At 36.0% G+C, this 16,146-nt stretch overlaps 3 protein-coding genes across 3 annotated transcripts; 2 read left to right on the forward strand and 1 right to left on the reverse strand.

Annotated features, from left to right (window-relative positions):
* The first annotated feature begins 3,054 nt into the window (after positions 1-3,054).
* Positions 3,055-5,521, forward strand: LOC120260505 (phenylacetaldehyde reductase). The gene is made up of 4 exons (XM_039267991.1): positions 3,055-3,595; positions 4,235-4,397; positions 4,490-4,676; positions 5,091-5,521. Exons 1-4 carry the CDS (start codon positions 3,110-3,112, stop codon positions 5,254-5,256), a joined length of 1,002 nt encoding a protein of 333 aa, XP_039123925.1. The 5' UTR covers positions 3,055-3,109; the 3' UTR covers positions 5,257-5,521.
* Positions 5,522-7,597: 2,076 nt separating this feature from the next.
* LOC120261089 lies at positions 7,598-9,099 on the forward strand. Its single transcript, XM_039268770.1, has one exon. The coding sequence runs from the start codon at positions 7,756-7,758 to the stop codon at positions 9,073-9,075; it is 1,320 nt and encodes a 439-aa protein (XP_039124704.1). The 5' UTR covers positions 7,598-7,755; the 3' UTR covers positions 9,076-9,099.
* A 129-nt stretch (positions 9,100-9,228) lies between these two features.
* Positions 9,229-14,191, reverse strand: LOC120261088 (probable leucine-rich repeat receptor-like protein kinase At5g49770). The gene is given in 20 exon segments (XM_039268769.1): positions 9,229-9,711; positions 9,713-9,826; positions 9,902-10,137; positions 10,228-10,447; positions 10,553-10,689; positions 10,769-10,927; positions 10,998-11,479; positions 11,550-11,684; positions 11,885-11,956; positions 12,036-12,110; positions 12,201-12,269; positions 12,363-12,434; positions 12,511-12,582; positions 12,662-12,736; positions 12,814-12,975; positions 13,064-13,135; positions 13,207-13,281; positions 13,380-13,451; positions 13,540-13,663; positions 13,803-14,191. Coding segments are annotated over 20 exon segments (2,883 nt in total). The 5' UTR covers positions 13,900-14,191; the 3' UTR covers positions 9,229-9,348.
* Between the last annotated feature and the right edge of the window lie 1,955 nt (positions 14,192-16,146).

Genomic DNA, 16,146 nt, shown 5'->3' on the forward strand with positions numbered 1-16,146 from the left:
GCAATGACCAATTGATTGTTAGAATGTGATGATGTGAGTTTATGGATTGTTGGAGATGATGCTATGTGTGAGATTTTTGCATATTAATGTTAATGGCATGGGTATTTATGCTTATATGAGGTGTGTGTAAAATTGTTAATATAGATTGATACATTGGTGAAAGAAGACATTATTTTCTCTACATCTACTTTTGAAATGGAAAAATAGTCTTAGATTTGTGAAGAGTGTGTTCATGCTTATCTATGGATGTAAATTACAAATGTTTGAGCATGTTGGCAAATGAAATTTGATCATGTGAGAGACTTATGTTTATGTAATTACTTGATTTGGATATGGGAGTAGTGGTTTATGTTTTATGATATGTTGGGATTATGTGAAGGAGATAAAGAGGGGGAGAGACGTATGCTTATATTAAAAAGCAAGGCATTGATGTAAACCTATGTAAAAAAAATACAAAAGCACAAATGTTCAAGAATGAAAATAGTAATATGAGTTGCAATTGAATCTAGAGGAATGGAGTGGTATGAATCTAGAGTTGAAGAAAATTTAGTGAGGTGGCATGATAATTATGCTCTGTAAAAAATTAAAAAGATGGTAATTTTGACTTAGTGTCATTGCATCTTTGATATTGGAGGCAATCTTGATTTAATGTTAAATCAAAATTGGGAGAATTGCTTTACATAGCCTATTTTGGTTGATGTTGCATGATGTTTCAAGGTTAGTTTAATAATGGAGGGGGAAAACTAGGTTTATGTCTTTGAATTGATAACTTGTTTTAAATTGGCAATTATGATAAGATGCATTGTTGATAAAATGGAAATGATGGAAAACCATGGGCGTGGATTGGATATGTAATTATAGTCATTGCCAATGTAATACTCTCAATATGGAATTGTTGAGTATGCTAGTGTATGGAAATAAAAGAGAGACATGATTGATGATATATGTATGTATGTGAGGAAGTAATGGCCAACGTTATTGTAGCTATCACTGTAGCACACCCGGCCGATTTATTTGTGTTGGTATTTATGGCCTTGGCATTGAGGTTAATTATGAGTTACTTATTGTGATTGAAGTTTGATGGAAGTACTCCCATTAGTCTTTTTGTTCGCTTAATGTGGCTATCATGTCCCTTGAACCTAGCTACTTTCTTATTATCATTGATCATACATTTAGTATTGTATTTTATTCCTTATCCAGATTATTGCTATTGTTAACTATTTGTTATCTTAAAAATTTATCGGGTTTACTTCACTAAACTGGAACTCTGAAATTCTGTATTTCTGTTCGGGTGAGTATTTGGGAAATTTTTTTAACTTGTACTATGTGGTTTTGGTGTATGATTATTTATTTATTTATTTTGATCTTGTATTATTTATTCGGTATTTTCTCTGTCTGTACTCTGTATTTCTGCGGTTTTAGTACATCTCCATTCCTGGCTCGCCCAGCTAGAAGGAGTAAGTCCTAGCCATGTGCACATGTTTTTGTAGTAGCACTACCCCTGACTGTGGTCGAAGATCCGGGTTCGGCTGTTGATATTCTATCTGTTCTGTTCCATCTTTACAGTCGAAGATCTAGGCTTAAGATGTTGATTCTGTCATTAGTCAAGGAGATGTACATGTATGTTTTCGCGTATTTTCTATATTTTTGATTACTTCTGTATTCTGAGCATTTTCTGTATTTCCGTTCCATTATTATTCTGTTATTTGCCATTTATTTATTTATTTTGAAGTCTAATTGGAAAACATTATGTTTTGGAAAGGTTTAAATAACCATTTTCTGTATTTTTCTGGTATTTATGAGTTTTCCTCTTGTTTTCGCCCCACTCACTGAGTAACCGAGTTACTCAGCCTCTCTTCTTCTATCTTCTCAGGTACTGGACTCTTAGGTTGTTCAGCCAGTGCTAGGATGGATCCACTAGGGTTGTCGTCATTTTCTTATAAATTTTTTATAACATGTATTTGTACTTTGGATTCTTGTATCTGTAAGTCTGTGTTGTATTTTTGTACCATTTTTTTATTATTTCCTGTTCTGCTTGTTAGAGTTGACTCTGACCAGGTCAAATCTGAGGCCTTGCACCCAGTGGGGCCCAGCCCCGTTGGATGTGGCTGATCTGTCAGCGGCCCTGCTTTGGGACTGGGGCGTGACATTTAATTATCATTAAAAAAATTTATAAATATATATGCACAATTAATATTTAAAAAATATTTATGGCTTGTGGTTTTTATTGAGGGGATATAAGCAATTAAGTTAATTTCCAGAGATACATGAAAAAAGAAAAAGAGAACTATAACAACATACTTTAATATCTCCGTGGTTGAAGCACACAATGTAATACATATTAATACATGACAGTCTCCTTCAAAATTTAGAATGGATCAATCACATGATTGTTTTTAAATGTTTATTTATTTATTTAACTATATATTCAATCCCATTATAATGTGAAATGTTTAAAAAGTTTTAGGTTCAAATCTAGCTAGATTTCAAGTTATAAGTATAGGTTTACTATCCAAATTTCAGTTATAAGTATAGGTTTATTATCCAAATTCTGTGTTGGCAACACACAAATAAAAAAAACTTAGTTGGGGCATCATGTTAGTATTTGTAATTTGACTTGCTTTCAACTGGAAAAATACAGTTGGTTACAATTTTTATTTTTTTAATAAAACTTGGACAAGCCATGCATCAGTTGTGTGCACAGGTTACAAATATAATAAATATTTTAAAATTTAAATTTTTAGTTAATTATAATTATATTTTTAAAATATTATTAAATATATTTATTTAGATAATTAAATATAAGTTAGATTGCCACCATAACAAGAACTTATCCAATAATCCCCCAAGTAAACATACATTGGTTTTCTATAAAAACAAATTTAAATTATTTTACTTACGATATATAATAAATTAATATATATATATATATATATAATCCAAAATAATCATCTAAAACAACTTCCAAATCACATGAAGTTATAATTCAATCTATTTTTTTTAAATAAATAAATAAATAAAATTTAGTTTCAAATTCCAAGCAACAAACAAACACGAATCTTTTTCAAAAAAGAAAACAAGCAAACACGAAAGCTTGAAGAAGGCATCAATGGCGTCGCTGGAGAAGCGGGTTCTAGTCACCGGTGCCAATGGCTTCATCGGCTCATGGCTTGTGCGGGCACTCCTAGCCAAGGGCTACTCCATCTCCGCCTCCGTGTATCCCGGCTCGTCGACGGCGCATCTCCGGGCACTCCCGGGTGGCGCCGATCCTAAGCGGTTGGTGTTTCACGAGGCGGATCTCCTTGACGCAGCGGCACTTGCTGTGGCGGCGGAGGGGTGTGGCGCGGGGGTGTTCCATGTGGCGTCCCCTTGCTCGCTGGAGGACCCGAAGGATCCTGAGAATGAGCTGATCCGGCCGGCGGTGGAAGGCACTGTTAATGTGCTTGAGGCCGCGAGGAAGGTCGGGGCGCGCAGGGTCGTGCTCATGTCGTCGATCTCGGCGATGATTCCGAACCCTGGGTGGGCGAAGGCGCATCCTGGCCGAGCTTTTGATGAGGATTCCTGGACTGATCTTGATTATTGCAAGGCAAACAAGGTTTGCTAATGTCTATGTTTTCCTTCTCTTCTTGCTGCCCTAACTGCCATAGCTTCATATGTTCTCTAATTTGAACTCTATGTTTTCTGAAAAAAAAAAGGTTTTTTTTTTTTTTTTGTGTGATACTGAGGAAGAATGCTTGATCTAGTTTTGACCTAATTTAAATATCACTGGTCAGAATGTTAGAAGCGTTTATGAGGAAGAGCAAGTAGATTGTTCAACAGTTTCAGTAACTAATTTGCTTTGAAGTTGCATTTAAATTTGAGGAAAGTTTGAAGGATTGTAGAAAGTTTAGTCTGTTTTAGAACTTTGAGGTTATTTTGTAGGAAAATTTTCATGATTGCAAAGATGATTACATATAGATAGATGCTTGTGTAAATAGGTAAATGTTCATACTCAGCATATAGCTTTAGCAATATGTTGTTACATTAGTTACCCCTCTGTTTTCTGCATTTCATATTTCATCCAAAGTCAAATATCACAACAATGTGCAGCCCAATGTATATGAATGAGAATAGCTGTGGATTGTCTGATATAGGTGAAGTTCTTTTATGCGTTTCAACGGTTGAATTTTCAGGATTGTTGCAAAGTATGTAAATTTCACAGTTCTCCTTTTTGTTGGTTTTTGTGTTTGAGCAGAAATGGTATGCTGTATCAAAGACAATTGCTGAGAAGGAGGCATGGAAATATGCAGAGAAATATGGGTTGGATATTGTGGCAATTAACCCATCTACTTGCCTTGGCCCCCTTTTGCAGCCAGGTCTCAATGCAAGCTCTGCTGTTCTCCAACAACTCTTACAAGGTTGCTCAAAATGAATGTTTCAATTTGTTATTATGGTGATATAAAACCAAAAAACAACATTATGTGTTGATATTTTTAGTTGTGTTGTCAAGGGTCAACGAATGATCAGGGAGATTATTGGCTTGGTTGCGTACATGTCCGGGATGTTGCTGATGCTCTGATTATGCTCTTGGAGAAACCAAATGCTTCAGGAAGACACCTGTGCACCAATGGAATATACCAATTCAAGGACTTTGCTGAAATAGTCACGAAGGTGTGTCCTGGATACAATGTGACCAGGTAAAAAATGATAATCTTGTCTTTGGCGAAGCATGTCGTCTTGGAATTAATTATTCATGTTCGACTGTGATCACTCTTGTGTATATGAGTCCACAATGGTATGCATGTACGATTAGCAGAACGACTGTCATCTCAGTTAACTGACATTGCCAAAATTCTAGTGCAAACTCCTTTTGCTATTCACATTGTTCAATAAACATTTTGTATTTAACTAGTTCTTTTGTGAATCCTGTCAAGTTTGTCTTGAAACCTGAAAGGCTAAAGCATTTTATCTTTTGATCAGGTTTTGTATTTATTTGTAAGACTTCATGACAGATATGTTCTTAGAATGATTAGTTCAATATTTTATTTTAGAAATTATCACTGATTTTAACATTTATATACTCAAATAAACTGATAATAAAATTGTAATAGGTTTGTGGGCGAAACCCAACCCGGCCTAGTTTCACGCAAAGATGCAGCAAAGAAGCTGATTGATCTCGGCATGGCATTTACACCAGTTGAGGATGCAATTAAGGAATCCGAGGAAAGCATGAGAGAAAACGGCCTTCTCAGCAAGCCAAGTAACAACACAAATTAAATTATGTGCTTGGAGATTCCACCTGTTTTTTAGTTAGTACGTTAATAAATGGTTGCAATTTCTTATCAAAGATATTTCTTCTGTTCCCTTTGAATGTTCTATCATGAACAAAATCATGTTTATGAGCTAAAGGGCTGAATTATGTTATGTTGTTGCAAATTCTAAATGCTCTATGTGTTAGCATAGAGATTAAGAAGTCGATGAATGATAAGATTGAACTAGATTGATCGCATGAAAAAATCGAGTGAAATCTATGCTGTTGGTTTGTCTTCTTGTACTTTATCGTCGTAATTTATGCCACACTGCAACTTTGTCTCGTACTACAAGCTCTCTGCAGTGTTGAGCCATGCTAATGGTCTTGATTTCTTTCTTTGCTCGCTCATTGTCTCCTAAAACTTTTTTCGTATTTACTGATGTATGCCGTCTTCTCTTCTTTAAAGCTGTAAATATGAGAGGAGCAGCTGCATACTGAATGGTGAGCTTGTCAATGTAGGGCTTTTTCCTTCTTATAACTAAAGACATTGAAGTAATTAGAAAAACTGTTTATTATTATTGTTATGTGTTTTTTTAAGGCCACAATGTTGAATAGATGACCACCATGCCATATAATTGAAAACTCAGTCAAAATAGCATCTTGGCCTAATTTCCTTCTTGCATAGCATGTTGCAGTATGAAATCTCTTGAGCAAACCTTAAAAAAAGAAATGCCTCAAAGTCATTGCATGTGCATTGTGATACCTTTGTATTCAATCCAAGTACCAAACTAAAATACTTTATAGTGAAAATCATAGGAAGCCATTGACCTCTTTTTGTCTCACCAAGTTAACATAAAGCTCTAATTAAAAAGTCATGCTTTTAAAGCAATGCATGTGATGTTCTATATTCTCTTCATTCTTCAAGTTGTTTGACCATCTTATTAATTGAAGAATATGGAGCTAAACTAGGGTTGAAGAAAAGAAAGTGATGGAGATCTAACTTTATTGACTTCAGTGGTTTAGATCCAAACTAGAATTTTGGAAAAGTTTGGCAAGATTCCTAATTCTAAAAATATCTCATCTCAAAACTCTAAATCCTAATCTCTTTATGTATTACTTTTTTTTTTTTAATTTCATTGTTTAAAAAAGAAATTTATGTTCTACAATTATATTTTTCATAGTTTTATCTTAATCAAAATATTTAAGGAAAGTGTGGGAATTATCATAAATTAATAAGAGTCTTTTTTATTGTTAAGCCAACTCCAAATAATGATTTTAAATTTTGTATATATATATAATTTCACAATTAGGGGAACAAGTTCATAAATATATTCATAATATTTTATTTAAAAAATTAGCCTCGAACAAGGCCAACGCCGGGTCACACTCCGCGAGATCCAACTCACCATTTCCCGTCTTTCTCCCACGCAACCTAAACTTTTATTTATTTGTTTATTTTGCATATACACCCATATGATTATTTATTTATTTAATGAAAAGAGGTGATAAAATGTCATTCATTTAAAGGGGTTTGTCAAGACACATGCAATCGGAGATACATTAGTTATGGTGACTTATCGATTCTTTAAAAATTAATTAACTCTACCAAATATCATATGAAGTAATCAAAATCCATCACATGGATACTCAAAAGATTTACTGAAATCATTCAAAACTAATAAATCCCTTTACATGCAATTTTTAGAAAAGAGGGATGTGACTTCTCTCATCATGCATGGGAATATAGATGAACTATAGTAAAAGCACAATCTTTCGATTTTGTGTTTGCCCACCCACTGCCATGTGATATAAACAATTACGTGACGCAGTGGTTGTCCCATATAAACCATACAAGCACATCATCAGGAGACTATATATAGATATATACAATAGGAGATTATATATAGATATATAGAACATGAGACTATATATAGATACACAGAACCCCGCAGCTGAAAAAAAACAAGTGATAGAAAGAGACCTGAGAAATTGGAATTTGAATACTATATATTTCACTTTTCACTATGTAATTGTTTATGTATAATTTATAACCAAATTAATACTATTTACATAAATAATACAATTTGAATGAGAACTCTCTGGCATTGTACCAGGCTATGATGACGACTGTTGGATGGGAATTCAGAACAAACATCCGTAGATATAGACTATGATGACCACCATTGGACGGAAATCCAATGGTGGAGGATGAACATCCATACATATTTTATTTATGAACGTTGGTAGATGACGCGTCCTTTATGTACATTTACGTATTCAGAAAATAATATAAATCAGGAAAAAAAAAATTTAGAAAACTGTCCAAAAATATTGTTACAAGTGAAAAAAAAGAAGTACAATAAACAAGCAAGCAAAGACTTCTTGGCTCCCACTCTAATGCATTAGGCCAAAGTCCATGATCATTGCCAACTTTCTCCATTAAAACCCTCAAAACCCATCTCCATTGATGAACCACTAGAGCTAAGCTTTCCAACCTTCCCACCAAAACCTCTTTGAGCAACCATATGCCTTCCATGGAGGACTACCATCTCAAGAAACCTCTCCCAACCCAAACTCCAACAAGAACAAAGCTCAAGATCCTTCTCTTGATCATCTCTACCAACCTCCTCTCCATATACCTCTTCTCCGGCGACCTCAACCACTGGAAAAACTATGCCCCAAGAATCCATCTTTGGGACACTGAACTTCTTCTCCATGAACTCAACTCAACTCAATCCAAGCTCACTCAAAGCCAAAGACAACTTTCCGACCTTCACCGCCGACTAGCCACCTCCAATTCTCTTTTAGAATCTCTTCTCTCCGATCTTGGTCGTGTGCATGGTGACAAAGCTTCAAAAGAGGAGTTAGACGGATGGAGAGACGAGCTTTTCGGCGAGCTAAAGCTGGCCGTAGGACCTCATAAGCTGCCTCTTGGCTTCACTGCCAACCTTGGCTCTGATGAGATCTTTCCAGCTCTTGGCTCAGCTTGCCGGCGCCACCAAGAGGAACTCATTGAATACATGACTTATAATGTTGGTGATGAATGTCCTAGTGATGATGTTTTTGCTCAGAGGTTGATGCTCAAAGGCTGTGAGCCTTTGCCTCGCCGGCGCTGCCACCCTGCCTCACCTGAAGGCTATGTCGAGCCCGCTCCCTTCCCGGAAAGCTTATGGACTATCCCTCCGGACACCAGCATCACTTGGGATGCCTACACTTGCAAGAATTATTCTTGTTTAGTTCATAGAAACAGAGAAAAAGGTTCTTATGATTGCAAGGATTGCTTTGATCTTAATGGCAGGGAGAAAGTCCGGTGGCTTTCCGAAAATGGGGGTCTTGATTATGGTATTGATAGTGTGTTGAGCTTGAGGAAACCGGGTACGATACGTATCGGTCTTGACATCGGTGGTGGCAGTGGAACATTTGCGGCGAGGATGAGGGAAAGGAATGTGACTATTGTTACTAGTACTATGAATTTTGATGGCCCTTTTAATAGCTTCATCGCGTCGAGAGGGCTTGTGCCGATGCATATCAGTGTAGCTAATCGGTTGCCGTTCTTTGATAACACGCTCGATATTGTGCATTCGATGCATGTGTTGAGTAATTGGATTCCTGACATTATGCTCGAGTTTGCGCTGTTTGATATTTATAGAGTGTTGAGGCCAGGGGGATTGTTCTGGCTTGATCACTTTTTCTGCATTGGCACTCAGTTGAACAGCACTTATGTTCCGATGTTTGATCGAATTGGGTTCAATAAGCTGCGGTGGACTGCTGGAAGGAAGCTCGATCGGGGGATCGAAAAGAATGAATGGTACCTCTCTGCTCTGCTTGAAAAACCAATGACTTGAATTTTGGCAGTAGGCTGAGGTAATAAGAAGGAAAAGAAAAAGTATGTTTGTCATCATAGGATAGATTCAGAAAAATTCTTTGTTGTTTCCTTCTGATGATATGAGAATTATAATAAGTCTTGCAATTCAATTTCCATCAATTTAAACACTATGTATTCCAAGTGAGTTTTTACTACAGAAATTAGACATTTCATGCTTTTCACTCTGTTCAAACAACCCATGATAGATCTATACAAGCAGCATTGAATAGCAAACACTCGAATATATATGTTTTTACTTGGCTTCTACTTTCGCTGAAGGAGCGCCACCGCTATAGTCAAAAGCCTCATTGCCGTAAGGGTGGTAAGAACCACCACTCTTACTCGTTGTAGCCTCATAGCTCGATGATGTCGACCCAGCTTCTATAATTGGGTTCATACCAGCCAAGACCATGATTTTCTCAAGTTCTGTCACTACTTGGCTCATTTTCGGCCGATTGATTCCTTCTTCTTCAACACAACTCAAGGCCAAGTCAATGAATTCACAAAAGCCTCCAAGTGAAGAGCTTATCAAAATTGGGTCAAGAAGTTGATCAAGGCCATACAAGTCCTTACCCTTATCCATCATAACTCTCACCTCTCTCACTACATATCTTCCTCAGTTCTATCGGTTTTCTTGCAGTTAAAAGCTCTAACAATAGCACACCGAAGCTATAAACATCGCTCTTCTCTGTCAATTGCTGACTCATATAATACTCAGGATCAAGGTACCCCTGCATATTATTAACCAATGCAAGTTCTTTATCACAATATTTGATAATCCAAACTTTAGCACATTCACTACTTACCATTGTCCCTTTAACCTGTGTCGTAACATGACCCTTGTCGGTATCTGTCATTGGCTTCGACAAGCCGAAATCAGAAACTTTGGCATTCAAATGATTGTCAAGAAGTATGTTGCTCGATTTGATATCTCGATGAATTATAGGAGGATCCGCAAGATCATGCAGATAAGCAAGACCTTTCGCGGCACCAAGAGCAACTCGGAGTCTCCTTTTCCAGTCTAACTGAACTCCAGATTTTCCTGCATATATTAATGCATCAAAGTGCTTAAAGTATGAGTGTTTTTGGCATGAGAGACAACGACGATGAAGTAGAATTAGTAGAGCTTTACCTGTTAGACTTTCTTTCAGGCTTCCATTTGTAATATACTCATAGATAAGCATTTGTTCGCCTTTATCAAAGCAAAAACCAATGAGACTGACAAGATTCTTATGGTGTACCCTGCTTAGCATCTCAATCTCAGTTTTGAACTCAAGACCACCTTGCATAGACCCTTGCTGAGCTCTTTTGATTGCAACCAATTGCCCATTTGCAAGAGTTCCTTTATAAACCTGTCAGACAATAAACATCCACCATTGTCAATATTATAGCGATATACATATCTGTACATATAAAGTTAAGCGGATCGAGCTCTTGTTCCTGTAAGTATGTATTACCTTCCCATAACCTCCAGTTCCGATTTCATTTGATTCTGCAAAATTGTTGGTGCATTTCCTTATTTCCTCGTACGTAAAACTTCTGGCTCCTTTTAACTGAGGTGCATCTCCACTTCTTTTTGTCACCACCCAAGATTCTAGCAATTCAAAGCATAAACCAAATTAGTAATTGAATCTATGAACGAAGAGTGTGCTAGTTAACATCACGTAACTTACCGAAAGGTTGGCTTTTTTCTACTGCATTTTTGGTCTTTTTCTTGTGCCGAACAAGAAAAACCAACAAAATGATCAATATCAATGCGAGCACAACTGCACCAGCAACTACTCCAATAATCACTGTCTTGCTATTGCTTGATTTTCCTCCAGTTGAAGTTTCTGAAAACACTACTTAATCAGTAAATGTTCATGTTTTAGAGAAGTGAAACTATGATATGATTTTGTTTACCAAGGAAAGCAGTGTATGGAGCTCCAATAAAAAAGTAAGGTCCGAAGTCCTTGCTTGTCTTGAAAGTTTGATTGCTGAGAATGAAGCCAATGTTAGAAATATCTGACTGCTCAAACCTCAACTTTCCTGATGGAAACACTTGCAAGTGCATGCTCAAGTACTCGTCTACATCGGTATTTATGTTATTGAGCGAAACTGAGTCGACTGGAAGCTGATGCTTCCTGAATGAATTCATGATGTCGTTTTCTAATCTCGTAAAGTATGTCGAATTCCCAAGATATGAGAAAGATGGAGCTCTTAAGGAAAAAGTCCCGGAGTAAGGATATGCGCAAATGCAGTGAGGACTCATACTCTGATCTGTAGGACAAGAAACTGGCACGCAATTATCTTGCGGTTCTGTAGAATATGGAGTTATGGGTTGCTGTGATTCTAGACAATGTGGACTACTTGCTTCATGCTCGCAATATGGATTGCCTACTAATCTGCAAACAAAGCCGAAATATGAGGACAAAAGCAATTTGATATGAGAAATGAATTCCCATCTTCTTGTACATTAATTGGTTATTGTATCCCCCTCCTTCTGTGTATAGCTCAATATTGTTGTATTGCACATCAACGAGTTCAAGTTGGCTGCTGAATGCAGTGCCGATATTTAGAGTACCATTGAATTTGTTGTTCCTCAGCCTCCTGTAAGTACAATGCACAAATATTAGTAGCTTGTGTTTGTTAGCGCAAACTGAAAATATTATTTGGATCCGATTCAACCCAAAAACTTAAGCTAATATATTCAAATCTATATTTTCTAAATTAATCAATGTGGAACTATTACTTACTCTGATAGCACAAAAGATTGAAAATGAATTATCAGAGAAAAGAATGCTACTTACACCGTTTGCAGCGGTGAGGAGCTAAATAAGGCCATCGGAATTTCACCACTTACTCTCAAATACTCGAGCACTCTGCAATCAACAAGGGTATATACAGATAAATCTTCGGGCAGAGAATGAGAAAATAAGAAATAGAAGGGGATAGAAATACAATGTTGTCAATGATGGTAAGGTTGAGAACCATGCCGGAGTAGCTGATTCATCAAAGGTATTGTTGCTCATATCCCTGGAGAGATACAAGCAAGCATCTGATTAATATTTGGTAAGTGTAACATGAGATGAATTGATTCTCCACACTTGAATATTAGATACTTACAAATAAGTGAGAGAAATCATTCCTGTTAGGTTTGGCAAAGGACCGGTCAAGTCGTTGTTAGATAAATGCCTTGAAAAAGGAAAAGATCGACTCAATGTTCATCTTGAGATGATTCTGAAAACATAAAGGGGACTGAATTTAGAGTAACTTGATTGAACTTACATTTCAGCGACTTTGGTGAGGTTGTTGATGTTGGAAGGAACAGATCCGGAGAGGTGATTTCGGTCTAGGCGGCTGTTTCAAATTAATCTATGTCAAAACTGAAAAAATTTATGAAAATTATCATCGATGAAATGTATGTTGAACTTACAGAACCTCCAGACTTTGCACTAGTCCTAGAGTAGAAGGGATTTCCCCTGTAAGATTATTATTGTCCAACAGCCTGACAAATAAGAACAATTAACTATGAAAGAGAACTTTGAGCTCAATAGTTTTATTTCTTTAGAAGATGGCATACTTACAAATGGATCAATTTCATGTTTGAGCTGAAAAGTTGCTCTGGAATAGCACCGGAGAGTTGATTCATGCCTAAGTGGCTGCAATTTAATGATAGTAAACTATTCATACAAATCACATTAAAGACATAAAGAAGTTTCAGAGATATCGAACATACAAGTGCTTTGTATCAATTAACATGTCGAGTCCTGGATTTTTGCCATCCGACACAGGGATTTCGTCGGTAAGCAAATTATCCGCCAAATCAAGCCAATAAAGTTTTGCCAGATTACCGATGGTTGAAGGTATTCTACCACTGAATTTGTTAGAATTCAGTGATCTGCAGACAATGAAATCCGAGAGATTAAAAGGTTGACAGAATTACAATAGAAAAGAAAGGAGAATTTTGAAGAAGTTGAGAAATTTACAAGAAGATCAGCTGCTTTAGCGAGCCTATTTCTGCCGGTATTTCACCGGAAAAACTGCATCCAACCAGAATCCTGCAAAAGAACATTGAATGAAACCAAATATTGATTTCAGGCTAATACGCGTAAATGATTAAATTACATACAAGTTCTCAAGCTTGCTCAAACTCCCAATGAATGCCGGAATTTGTCCGGTTAAACCTTTATTGTAAGAAAGATCCCTGCATCAATCAACCAAAGATAAAAAATAAGAAAACCAGCTGATACTGATTAAACAGAAATAAGCTCAGAAAAGAACCAACCAAAATAATGAACTTACAAGGTTCCTAACTCAGTCAAAGATTGAATATCTCCGGTAAGTGTTCCTTCTAGTCCCAAGCTCGATAATGTTCTGAAATATGACAGAACTGATGAGTTTATGATTGTGCATATCATATAAATACATCAAATCAACAAAATGAAAGCTTTCAAGTGCTCACATGGAGGTAACATGCGAATTGTTGTCACAGTGGATTCCAACCCAATTATCATCGCAAGGATCACCACTGTTCCAATTGGAAGGTGTGTTACTCCATTGATCTCCAAGGCCATAGACAGCAGCAGCTATCATTAGAAACACAAAGATGAATCAGAGACTAACGAGAAGAAGTTCGATTAAAATCAAGCATTTAATTTGCATGGTTCCTGATGCAAATAAACTTAGAACAGAATAAGAAAAAAAAACACAAGAAGAAAGATATACCTTCTTGAGCATTTGTAGCTGCTGAAATTAACATAATTTGAGCCAGAACAAGCAAAAAGGACAATCCAAGACTTATCATCTTCTTCATCCTCTTCATGAAAAGCTCCAAATGATCCTTTTCTTGATGAAAGGCTTACTAACTTTAGAATTTCAAGTCTTCTTTCAAAGAAGATTTAAACTTTTCATGACACTCACTGGATAACTTTTTTCATTCTCAATATTTTTCAAACACATCTCAAACCATGGCAATTGCTTGCCAACCACCAAAATTTGATAAAATTAAAACCTTTTCCTATAAAAAATAACCAAGTCTCAACTCTCATCAGATATTAATTATATGATGCAGTGGCTAATAACAAAATCAAGTTTAGTAGGTACAAAAATTAAATTAAAAATAAAGAAGGTTTACTGACATCTTTAAAAGTCCTCCCACTGTACTTGAAGCTCAAATATGGTGGAGTTGATTTATTCTATCATTTTCAACTAGTCACATTCTTGGAAGACTGGTCTTGCAAGATAACAATTTTAGTGTTTATCAAATAGGCCCACAACTGTATTTTATTAACTGCTGTTGAGAGAAAAAAAAAAAAAGGTAATCCTTGACCAAATCAAAACAATAACATCATATGCTTAATACACATAAATTTTTTCTCAGCCAATCATCGCCATTACAACTTGGATTGATTTCTATCTAAAGCATTAATCAAATTGTGAACTAATTTATAGTACTGGTCCCATGTGATTTTATGAGCAGAATAAGATAGTTGATTGATATGCCTGATGTTCATTTTGGTAGTAAACAATTAAACATACAATTACCAAAGAGGAAATTGAAAGATAAGAACACGAGTAGCAGAATTGTTCTCATTAGATATTTGAAGTGGAAGACTTTGTGATTTGAAAAAGTATCACAAGAGTTGATCTTATACACAACATTGATATTTTATTTTATTTTTTAATAAAGTGGATAAATCACAAATTTATTGAATTGAAAACTGAAACATATAAATAAAGAGCTTATAATAAAAACAAAAGGCAAGAAATAACATAAAACAACAATGACAAAACTGAAAAAAGAAACCATTGATATTGTTTCTTCATAGTGTTTCATTACACTTGAAGCATAACAAAAACAAATCATAAAATCAAACAATAGCAAATAGTAAGAGTGATATTCAGATAGTTTATCTCATATTCACCCAGACACGTTCTAGTGCCGGTCTCTGTCAGTTAGGGACAAATTGCATTGCATCTGGACACAAGCTTCCAATTTGCCAGGCAAACCATTGACTGATTCAACACTGAATAAATTTCTAAGGTAAACACATAATAAGAAGTCAAAGTCAATACTTATTGGAAGTATATGTAGATAAATCAGATGATACAATAGTTGGTATCATAAGTAGAAATCCCAAATTTTTAGTTCCAACTCATTATCATATTTTTTAGTGTAATTTGTGGGCTGACAAAACCTAGGTGAAAAAAAAACCAAACATCATAACTTATGACATCATATTAGATGAAAATTTAAAAAATATATTATCTATGTTTTTTTTAACTCAAAAACTTAAGCTAATAGAATAGCTTATATATCACATAATTAAAGATCTGGTACTGTATAAATAGACCTAACATTATGAAGCTTAGAGAATTAGAAAATTATATGCATATCAACACAACATTGCAAAAGCTCTTATGGAATACCCTTGCTGGCATTAGCAATACTCGTCTACCCTGGATTCTTGCAGGAGATTTTAATGCTATCATGTCTGATCTTGACTTCAAGGGGGGAAGTTACAGATCTTATTCTTATAAATCCACCTATTTTAATTCCTTTATTAATAATAATAATCTTGTTGACATTGGTTTCGTAGGCTCTCGTTTCACCTGGTGCAATAACCAAGCTGGGCTTGCCTGCCGGTGGGCGAGACTTGACAGATTCCTTGCTAGTCATGATTGGGTGGCCTCTTTTGCTACTATTGTGAATCAACATCTTCCACGCGCCTGCTCAGATCATTCCCCGCTCTTGCTCACTGCCAATCCTTACACTCCCTCTAAAAATACTGTTTTTCGGTTTGATAATGTTTGGCTTGAGTATCATAGTTGTCTTGATAACATTGTCAAAGCTTTTGATTCTGTTGACATCTCTTCCCCCTTGCATTCTTTTCACCACTGTATTGTTAATGCTAAACGCAACATTCTTTCTTGGAAGACTGCAGGTATGAGACCAATTGATTCAGAGATTGCTAACCTGGAATTGGAAATCAAAGAGGTTGAGGAGCGAGATATCATTTCGCCTGACCCTTGGCATACTGTCTGGCTCCGTGCTCTTCGTAATAGGCTC

Source organism: Dioscorea cayenensis, chromosome 5, assembly GCF_009730915.1.
Source record: "Dioscorea cayenensis subsp. rotundata cultivar TDr96_F1 chromosome 5, TDr96_F1_v2_PseudoChromosome.rev07_lg8_w22 25.fasta, whole genome shotgun sequence".
NCBI classification, from domain to species: domain Eukaryota; kingdom Viridiplantae; phylum Streptophyta; class Magnoliopsida; order Dioscoreales; family Dioscoreaceae; genus Dioscorea; species Dioscorea cayenensis.

Coding starts and splice junctions, on each gene's coding strand:
- LOC120260505 (XM_039267991.1), top strand. CDS start 3,110: ATGGCGTCGCTGGAGAAGCGGGTTCTAGTCACCGGTGCCAATGGCTTC. Junction 3,596..4,234: donor ATTATTGCAAGGCAAACAAG/GTTTGCTAATGT, acceptor GTGTTTGAGCAG/AAATGGTATGCTGTATCAAA. Junction 4,398..4,489: donor TCTCCAACAACTCTTACAAG/GTTGCTCAAAAT, acceptor TGTGTTGTCAAG/GGTCAACGAATGATCAGGGA.
- LOC120261089 (XM_039268770.1), top strand. CDS start 7,756: ATGCCTTCCATGGAGGACTACCATCTCAAGAAACCTCTCCCAACCCAA.